The sequence below is a fragment of the Sinocyclocheilus anshuiensis genome, unplaced genomic scaffold (assembly GCF_001515605.1).
Source record: "Sinocyclocheilus anshuiensis isolate Anshui unplaced genomic scaffold, SAMN03320099.WGS_v1.1 scaffold3199, whole genome shotgun sequence".
Taxonomy (NCBI): Eukaryota; Metazoa; Chordata; class Actinopteri; order Cypriniformes; family Cyprinidae; genus Sinocyclocheilus; species Sinocyclocheilus anshuiensis.
The window spans coordinates 413,786-424,280 of record NW_015544133.1 but is presented as its reverse complement, the minus strand read 5'-3'; the positions used below and the strand labels follow the sequence as shown (position 1 = coordinate 424,280).

Genomic DNA, 10,495 nt, shown 5'->3' with positions numbered 1-10,495 from the left:
GTGTTTCACGTCCACAGATGCATATCAGCCTGTGGTTCTATGACACAGCAGCTCTTACCACGTTGGCCTAAGCACTCCAGACCCTTCCGAGTCATCAACTCTGATCGCTCCATTAAGAAAGGCATAATGGCAGATGACCTGAGAGACCTACGAAACAAGGTGAGGACAGGAATTAAAAGGATCGGAGTAAAGGAAGGAGTAAAATGTAGCATTGGAAGAAAGAAAGAAAGAAAGAAAGACTGTTACTTTATTGCACTCAAATTATTCATATAATCATAAAGTAGTGATTGAATAAATTCACAGACTTCATTATTAATTCAAGGTTGGGTGGTACCAAAACGTTCTTTTTTTAAAGTAATGTTTGCTACCTCAAAATAACTAACTAAATAAATAAATAAATGTATGTATGTATGTCACAGGTATATTCAGTTTTGTTCTGTTTCAATTTTGTTTTCTGTTCCCATTTGTCTTCCTGATTTTCCTACTTTGTTCCTATAGTTACTAATAGCCCTTTGTATTTAAGCCCTCGGTTTCCCTCTGTTCCTTGCCGGTTATTGTTTATTTTAGGTGACGGCAGCTGGCAGAGGATTCCGCAGCCTTCCTCTACATATACTCTGTGAGGGAGTGGCTGTGATTGGATGATGACAGGTGACGTGATCATTCTCAAGTGTCGTGAGCAGTACTGCTGCTGTTGCATCTGTCAGTGGTTAGATCAGCATAGCAGTCAATAAACAGGACAAGGGAGGTCACGTATGGGACACATCAATTAAGCCCAATATACGGGACATCCCGGCTAATAAGGGACAGTTGGCAACCCTATCTGTAGTCAATGCATGGATGGAGACCACCGTCCTTCTTCTTGGCATAGAAGAACCCAGCAGGAGCTGGAGATGTGGAGGGACAAATGAAACCCTTGGCTAGTTCCTCTTCAATATAAGTTGGCATGGCCTCAGGGAAAGATTCGACCCTTAGGAGGAGTTGTACCAAGAAACATTGCAATAGCACAGTCGCTTGGTCTGTGAAGTGGTAATTGGTTGGCTTTAGCTTTACTGAATGCCTCGACCAGATCTGCATACTCCACAGGTAGATTGGGCACAACGGGGGATTCGATGTTGATGGTGGCTGCCTGAAGAGTGCACGGCTCAACAGTCTGTAAACAGTGCTCAGACCATTGTGTGATTTGTCCAGCAGTCCATGAAATCTGAGGCTCATGAAGTTGAAGCCAGGGAAGGCCGAGAATTACTGGGTTGCCAGGGGATTGTATAATGTAGAAGCGAATGGTGGTGAGGATGATCTAATTTGTAGTGTGTTGAAATTAACTGGCCCCCAGGGGTCTCCCGTCTAACGCTGCCACTGCCAACAGAGATTTACAAGGAATGAGGGGAATGTCCTGAGCTTTCACAAAGTCAGAATCAATCAAATTGCCAGCCGCTCCAGAATCTATCATGGCCGTGGTTTTAGTAGATCCTTTATCAAAAGATAGCTCAACGGGTACTTTAACACACTTGTTAGTATGAGGAGGGAAACTCACCGCCGCAGAGGATTGCTGTGTGGGTCGTGTCGGGCAGGAAACCTTCATGTGACCAGCTTGACCGCAGTAGAGACATCTCTCTCCTCTGGGGAAATCCGTATATATCCAACTTGCATGGGTTCATGGTTAGGTACTGGCGGGGGACTGTGGGATCGAAGAGACTGGTTCTTGTGTGGGTGGCGTGAGCGAATAAGATTGTCTGTGTCGACGGCAAGCTCAATTATCTGATCCAGGGTTCTGCCCTCATCACGACAGGCGAGTTCAAATTGTAGTTCTATATTGTGGAAGAGAAGCTTAAGCGGGTCGTCAAGCCATCCTGTCTGAGCTGCTAGTGTGCTGGAATTTAGAGTGAACTCCGCTGCTGTACTTCTCCCCTGTCGAAGTGCTAGAAGTTGATCACCAGCGAAGCGACCCCCTTCGGGATATTCAAACACCTACTTAAAGTGTTGAATAAATCCATTGAATGAGGAAAAAGTGGGGCAATCATTAGTGGTGCAACGGATCACAAAACTCACGGTTCGGACCATATTACGGATTTTGAGTCACGGATCGGATAATTTTTCGGATCAGCAAAAAAAAAAGTTTGCTTTTCATTTATTACTGAAAGCTTATTTAAGTGCTTCTATACCACAGCAAAAACTACTAGCTGAGCTAATAAAGTCAGTAATCAAGCAAGAACAATTACACAAATTACATTCATGGATGAATACAACATAAAGTTAATAATAATGTCAGTAACACTAGTATTTAGGTGCAGAAATTTAATAATTGTAAAATAACACAATAGTGCTCTTCACTGCATAAGTTAAATATAGCAGACAGAGGCAGGTATTTTTAGGCGGCTGTCTCTTTAAAACCAAATGCACATACCTAATATACTGACACACATGCACTTTCTTTCTCAACTGTTTCGGTTCACTTAAGACATAACCGACTGTTTTTACCAGAATACTTGCCAAAACGAGTATTTTAATATAACTTTGTGTGTATGTTTCCATTCAAAGAGAGTGAAAGAGGAATCAATCTGTGTGAATCGCGCCTCTCTCTCTCTGCGTGTGCTTGCTTCGGATGTGTTCGGCAGTGGTAGAAAACAGTGCGCGTGTTCTCTTTTGCTTGAATGGTTTAAAATTGTTTGAATGGGTAAATTGGCAAGACAACACATGCAAACGATAAGCTTAGATAACTCTATGATGGTTAAATTTAATAGTTAATCCGCGAATCGCATGCGTGCTGAACCGTGGGGTCTGGTCCGTACGGATCACGGATCATCCACGATCCGTTGCACCCCTAGCGATCATAGTCCCAAATGGCCGTAGCCCAGTCTAAAGCTTTGCCAGTCAACAGAGAGCAAATGAATGAAATGCGACTCTCATCCGTGGGGTATAACATGGGTTGCTGAGAGACAAGCAAGGAGCACTGAAGTAGAAAGACCTTACATTTAGCAGGAGTGCCGTCTAACCTTTCTGGAAACTCTAGGTGGGGACTGGCAGTGGAGTGTGCCATTGGCATGGTGCTGGTGGCTGTAATCAGTGGTGGAGCACTTGATTCAGGAGCAGGCAGCCGTAGGGCTTGTAAAGTCTTTACCAGCTCTTAAGTTAGAGATGTGAGTTGTGTTAGTTGTTGCTGGTGGGCAGCGAGAATGTTGACTTGTGCTGCATCGGTTTTCTTCTGTAACGGGGGGTCATCGGAGTGAGGATCCATGAGCAGCTTTATTAAAAAGTCAGACAGGCAGGGTTCAATCACCAGCAAACAGGGAAATCAGAGGCGAGACAGTGGCAGCATCAGTGAACAGGCAGAGGGTTGAGGAAGGCAGCAAACAATACAAACGTTAGTCCAATCAACAGAGCAAAGAGTCCAAGGCAGGTAGCAAACAATCGAGAAGCAGGTAACAGTCCTGGGTCAAACACGGTAATCCAATAGAGAAATACACGGAACGCTCAGAAATGTCAGCCGGGGCAAAACAAGACTTCGCAATGTGTGTGCGGCTTAAATAGTCCAGGTAATAAGCAGCAGGTGTGCTCGTGCAGAATCCTCTGCCGGCTGGTTGCTCCCGCTTTACAGAAAGCGGCGGTCGCACTAACGCCAATTCCCTTCACTGTCCGTGTTTTGACTTCAGCAAATCAGTTTTGGCTAATGCAAACAACGTTATTATTTTTCATAAGTCCAACATCCAGCCGCGCAAAAAAACATGCAATCTACCTGAGCTGTGATCAATAAGGGAAGTCATCTTTCACTACTGTAATTTTGTTAAATAGAGAAAAACATTTTACGTTTAAGTAACTTCTAGCGTATTCTTAAGCTTTGACCTTATTCTTGAAACACAAAATGACCAATAAAAAAAGTGCAGCCCACATTAAATTTAATAAGTTGTCTTCACACACACAACCTGATCCGTATTCGAGAGGGGGATGAGTGGAAAACAGCTTTCTCCACAGCCTCTGGGCACTATAAATATCAGCTTATGCCGTTCAGGCTTGTCAATAGTCCCTCCGTGTTCCAGGCCTTCATTAACAATGTCTTCCATGACATACTCAACAGTTGGGTCATAGTATACATCGATTACATTCTCATTTATTCAGACTCTCTTCAAGCACACATCTGTTTATCCTGGTCACTGGCTGTGGACAATGCATTCCTGCACTTAAGGTAACGATTCACTACGGCCCCCATTTTTCATCATCCAGACCCTGAACGTGAATTTGTCTTGGAGATACTTGCTTCCAGCACGGGCATCTATCCAGCACGGGAGCTATCCTCTCCCAACGCCACAGTGATCCATCCAAACTCTTTCCATGTGCATATTTCTCTCACAAATTGAGCCAAGCAGAGCAAATTACAATGTGGGGAATTACTAGCTATGAAGGCAACATTTTTTGGAGTGGAGACATTGGCTTGAGGGATCAAAATTCCCGTTCACAGTGTTGACTGATCATCACAATTTGGAATATCTTCGCACCGCCAAAAGGATGAACCACAGGCAGGCAAGGTGGGCATTGTTCTTCACCTGGTTCCAGTTCACTGTAACCCACCGCCCAGGGTCCAAGAATACTAAAGCAGATACTTTATCCCATCAGTTTGAGTCTGCTTATTAACCTCTCTCTCCTTATCCCATCCTACCATCCACTCTCATCATAGCTCCAGTTCAATGGGACATGGCAGAAATAGTTGAGGCTTAAAAATCTGAACCACCTCTTACGAATGTCCACCTTACAAGACAAGACCTATGTTCCCTCAGCCCTTCATAAACAGGTCATTCAGCATGTCCACAACCAGCTCAGCTCCAGCCACCCAGGCATGACTGCATCCATCCAACTTATCACCAACAAGTTCTGGTGGCCCACGCTTCAGGCAGATACCATCTCATATGTCCAGCACAGTATCATCTGTAATACCTCCAGACAGATGCCCGAAGGCTTGCTCCAACCCTACCTATCCCTCAATGGCCATGTTCACACATTGCAATAGATTTCATCACCGACCTACCTAATTCCATGGGCAACACTAGAGGTCGACCGATAATGGATTTTGCAGATACCGATAGCTAGGATGGACCACACTGGCCGATAACGATTACTTAACCGATAGTTTTTAAAAATGGATACTGAACAAAAACTAAAATAGTTATTCATTAAAAAAACAGTACTGAACCATACTACTACTAGTAGTAGTAATAATCATAATAGTAAAAGTAAATGTTGAAATTAACACACTCTAACAAGGAACAATACTTGCACAGTTTTCATTAATCTTAATGTTACAAATGGACTTATTTTAAAGTGTTACCATTTCAACAGTCATGCTTAAAGATGCACATCTTTAAATATATACACAAAGGCCATAGCATTAAAATTATATACATATGGATATTGTATGTATACTCTCACACTTTAACTGCTTCTATTCTTGAACACTTGATGATTATCTAATTAAAATAAAAGCGCAGCGCTGAGTCTAGGAGAACTCACCGGTATCACACATACTCGGACGTGTCGCGTTCAACTCAAGCAGCGGTCTAAAACAGTTTATTTAATTACCAAACAGACACAAGTTTACTAGTCGCCCAGAGTGAAGATTTAGTCGCATATGTGAGTGATTTACTCGCAATGTAGAGGGTTGATACATATGGATAGTGTATGTATACTCTCACACTTTAACTTCTTCTATTCTTGAACGCTTGATGATTATCTAATTAAAATAAAAGCGCAGCGCTGAGTCTAGGAGAACTCACCGGTATCACACATACTCGGACGTGTCGCGTTCAACTCAAGCAGCGGTCTAAAACAGTTTATTTAATTACCAAACAGACACAAGTTTACTTCAATAATGAACAATAAGGCATAGATGAGTTTGAAGTTCAGTGTTTAAAAATCGGAGCAAACGGAAAGAGAAAGCGTGATCTATATCAGTGTTTCCCAACCTTTTTTTAGTCGCGGCACCTTCAGTGTTTTTCTTCTTTTACAGTGGGGTCATTTTGGTGCAGTAGCACGAGATAGCTTGATTTCAAACTTTGAATTGAATAAAAAATGACAAGCAGTCAGTAATAAAATAAGAACAAAGAAATGAATAATGATAGCACAAATAAAAAATAACGACAGGCCTTCGAATTAAATAAATAGCTTTTTAGTTTTTCAGCTAGGTCTAACAGTAGGGTTAAGATATGGATATTATATAATAGATGCTTTTTTGAACATTTTAGCAATTTCAAAATATTAAAAAAAAATTTTTACACAGCACCCCTGCTCTCGACAGACGGCACCGCGGTTGGGAAACACTGATCTATACTATAGATCTATAATATAGATCGAGCTTTCTCTTTCTGTTTTCTCTTTCCGTTTTTTTTTCCGTTCTCTTTCTCATCTTTTGCGAGCTGTCAGAAGACAGAAAGAGTGTGCTGACCGTCGTCGACACCCTACCCCCCGAATATACTCCTGGCCTGTGGGTCTGGCTCTCCACACGTAACCTTAGTCTCCGGCTACCCTGCTGCAAACTCAGTCCCAGGTACATGGTTTCATTCAAAATCATCCGACAAATTACGCCTGTTTCATATCGTTTAGCATTACCACCAGAATATTGTATCTCACCCACCTTTCATGTCTCACTACTTAAAGCCACTGGTGCTCCAAGAGGGGTGGACCACCTAGAGGAGGCTTACCAGGTGCGAGAAAACCTGAATTCCCGACACAGGGGAAGAATTCTTCAGTATCTCGTGGACTGGGAGGGGTATGGACCGGAGGAGCGGTCTCGGGTAAATTCTGAGGACATCCTCGACCCCTCACTTATTATCCGGACTATCTAAGCTGCACACAAACACATTGCGAAGTCTGTATTGCCCCGGCTGACATTGCTGAGGATTCTCTGTATTTCTCAATTGGATTACTGTGTTTTACACTGGACTGTTACCTGTTTCTCGATTGTTTGCTGCCTGCCTTGGACTCTTTGCTCTGTTGCTTGGACTAACGTTTGTAATGTTTGCTGCCTGCCGCAACCTTTCTCCTGTTCACTGACGCTACCATTGTCTTGCCTCTGATTTCCCTGTTTGCGATTGAACCCTGCCTGTCTGACTTCTTCTATTCAATAAAGCTGCTCATGGATACTCACTCCGTTGATCCCTCGTTACACGTTGGATCACATAATGTTTCCATTAGAACTGTTATTTACTTTGGCTCTTAATATAGTAGTGTATAGAACAAATAAATATATGTGATAACTCAAAAGTTGGAGGGTTAGTGCCATATAGAGCCAGCCAGGAACAGAAACACTGCTTGAAATTCCATCACAGTTGCTCTAAAGCTCTTTGAATGATTTTTCGCTTTTAGGTGATGGACGTATTCCACATGGACTTCGTCAGTGCTTTAGTGTTGGATGAGGATGGAACTGGAGTGGATACAGAGGACTTTTTTCAGACCTTAAAAGGCAACACTGTCCTCATGGTCTTAAGGAAAGGACAGAAGTGGGCTCCACAGCAGGTCAGTGTTTTCATCTGAGGTGATATTAACAGCACACAGACATATTTGTTGAAAACGACTGTAACATTTGCAACAAATTTTGTGTAGGTGGAGATAATAATAATAATACCTTTGAGATAGCGAGATGTGTTCATTAGACCTTACCTAGGGGTGTTTGTGACACATGGAAAGAAGGCAAAAGAGCAATACATAAGTTTATTTACAGGCTATAGGTTTGAATACTCCAATACTAAATACAGCACTGAATACATCTGCCTAATTAAATTTAGCATGAACATAAGCAGAGGTGATACAGTATTTGAGGTCTGCCCTAGTAGCCATTCCAATATAGAGTGCTTTATCAAAGCACTCTGTTTAAGCAGGGGAATAATAAATAATCAATTTGTTATTTCTATGATAGCAATATGGTTTTTTAATCATCCTTGTCTGAGTAAGATTACAATATACCAGTCTGAGAATAATGCATCTTCATATTCTCTTAAAATTTTCTTGGGTTGTGTTTATTTTATCAGCTTTCTCTTTATGTGCTCACATTATTGCTTTCAGTTCCCTTTCAGTCGGTCACTCCGAGTCACGTCGGTGACCGAGGAATTGGGATATCGCTTCGATAGACCAATCTACTTCGAGTGTAAACTAAACGAGCCAATGCACATTGGCATGCAATTATTGCATCCAGCTGCCGCCGATCACAGCGTGAGTATAATAAGGCAGCAGGTGCAATGCAACGGAGTCCCGTTGCCGCTGCCGCGATCTGGGGCTCGTTCTGGCGGACAGACGAGAACCACTTCCAGCAGTAGCGCGGGCGGTTTGAGGGTTACAGTGATGGCAAACCCCGCAGGGAACCAACCCTCTGGGGACCATCACTCCTCTTGCACATCCGATCCAGTGGAGCGACCCACGGAACGCACTGGGCCCTCTTCAAAGAGCGTACCAGCGATATCCAGTCGAACTCAGCATCGGAGGGAGAGCTGTCCGATGAAGATTCGAGGGTGGTCACGATCCGGAAGTTCTGAAAGAGCTCCGAACTGCCACTGATCTCGCGCTCCGAGCGACGAAGGTCACCGTGAGTTTTCTGGGTCATGCGATGTCCACGCTTGTGGTCCAGGAACGCCATCTCTGGCTGTGTCTGGCAGACATGAGTAACATCGACGAGGTTCGGTTCCATAATTCCCCTGTGTTCCAGACCGGCCTCTTCGGCGACGCAGTCGAGAGCTTTGCCCAGCAGTTCTCGGCTGCCCAAAAGCAGACTGAGGCGATCCACTGCCTCCACCCGTCCGCCGGCTGCAGCGCCCCAGCCTGCTCGTCGCTGAGGGCGGGCCCCCACGTCCGCCTCCGCTCCCGCGCCACATCCGCAGCAGCCTTCAGCAAAGCGGGGTCGTGGAGCCGGGCCGCTCCGCCTGTCCAGGCCCCCGTCAAACCTGGCGGCAAGCGGAGAAGCAAGCGGCCCTGAGACAGGCGACCCAGAGATGGAAGGATCTGCTCTTCGGGAGATGGTGAACGCACCACTCCCTCCCCCGGAGGAGGGCCGGGTGGAGAATCTTTTGTTTCGTTTTTTCCCGCCGTTGGCCTCACGGCTGACGGTACCCAAATTCTCGACAAAAGAGCAGTTTCCTTTGTCTCTGGGTCCCAGGAGGGCGACCCGTGGAACCAGGTGAGCCTTGCACCCCACACTCACACCCCTCTCCGGGCCGCTCACAAGCCGCCCAAGTTGGGTCCCTGTATTCCACCTCGCTGCCCCACTGCGGGTACGGCTGTGGTTCCGCTGGGCCCGCTTGTACGGTTTCTGGGCGCCTGGTTATCGCTACCCAGCCCGTCTCGCTGGCTTCTGCAGACTATCAGCCTCGGCTATGCGATTCAGTTTGCCCGGCGTCCCCCCAAGTTCAGCGGTATCCGCTTCCCTACAGTGAGGACGGCCGATGCCCCTGTTCTGCGGGCAGAGATCGCAGTCCTACTGGTGAAGGATGCGATAGAGCTGGTCCCTCCAGCCGATATGAGGTCGGGGTTTTACAGCCCTTACTTCATTGTACCCAAGAAAGGCGGTGGGTTACGGCCAATCTTGGATCTGCGAGTTTTGAACCGGGCCCTTCATCGGCTACCGTTCAAGATGTTGACGCAGAAACGCATCTTCGGGTGCGTCCGTCCCCGAGATTGGTTTGCAGCAATCGACCTGAAGGACGCGTACTTTCATGTGTCGATGCTCTGACACCTCAGCCTGTTGGGCCTACGGGTCAATTGGGAAAAGAGCAAACTCTCCCCGACGCAGAGGATCTCTTTTCTCAGTATGGAGTTGGATTCGGTCGAACAGACAGCACGCCTCACAGAGGAACGTGCGCGGTCGGTGCTGAACTGCTTGAATTAATTTAAGGACAGGACAGTGGTCCCACTGAAACTATTTCAGAGGCTCCTGGGGCACATGGCAGCTGCAGTGGAAGTTACACCGCTGTGGCTGCTTCATATGAAACCGCTTCAGTACTGGCTTCATGGCCGGGTCCCGAGGTGGGCATGGCAATGCGGCACTCACCAGGTCCAAGTCACCAAACCTTCACCCCGTGGTCAGACCTTGCGTTCCTCCGGGCAGGAGTGCCCCTAGAACAGGTCTCCAGGCATGCTGTGGTTTGCACGGCTGGCTCATACTCGCTCAGTCTCAGGATCAGTTGTGCGAACACAGGGATTTGGTACTTTCACACCTCCGCCTGTTGGGCCTTCGGGTCAACTGGGAAAAGAGCAAACTCTCCCCGACGAAGAGGATCTCTTTTCTCAGTATGGAGTTGGATTCGGTCGAACAGACAGCGCGCCTCACAGAGGAACGTGCGAGGTCGGTGCTAGCCTGCTTGAATACGTTCAAGGGCAGGACAGCGTTCCCACTGATACTTTTTCAGAGGCTTCTGGGGCATATGGTGGCCGCAGCAGCACTTACATCGCTCGGCTTGTTACATATGAGACCGCTCCAGCACTGGCTTTATGGCCGAGTCCCGAGGTGGGCGTGGAAGCGCGGCAC

The 10,495-nt window shown here is 46.1% G+C and overlaps 1 protein-coding gene across 2 annotated transcripts in view; it reads left to right on the top strand.

Moving 5' to 3' along the window:
• LOC107694911 (cell death activator CIDE-3-like) overlaps window positions 1-10,495 on the top strand; it is a 29,188-nt gene that overhangs the window by 957 nt on the left and 17,736 nt on the right. Inside the window, exons 3-4 of one of the 2 annotated variants that reach the window (XM_016494626.1) lie at window positions 18-159; window positions 7,348-7,497. In XM_016494626.1, coding sequence (XP_016350112.1) covers window positions 18-159; window positions 7,348-7,497 — 292 coding nt within the window. Of the gene's footprint in view, window positions 1-17; window positions 160-6,267; window positions 6,777-7,347; window positions 7,498-10,495 lie in introns of those variants that run through there. The other variant, XM_016494627.1, reaches the window with a different exon arrangement.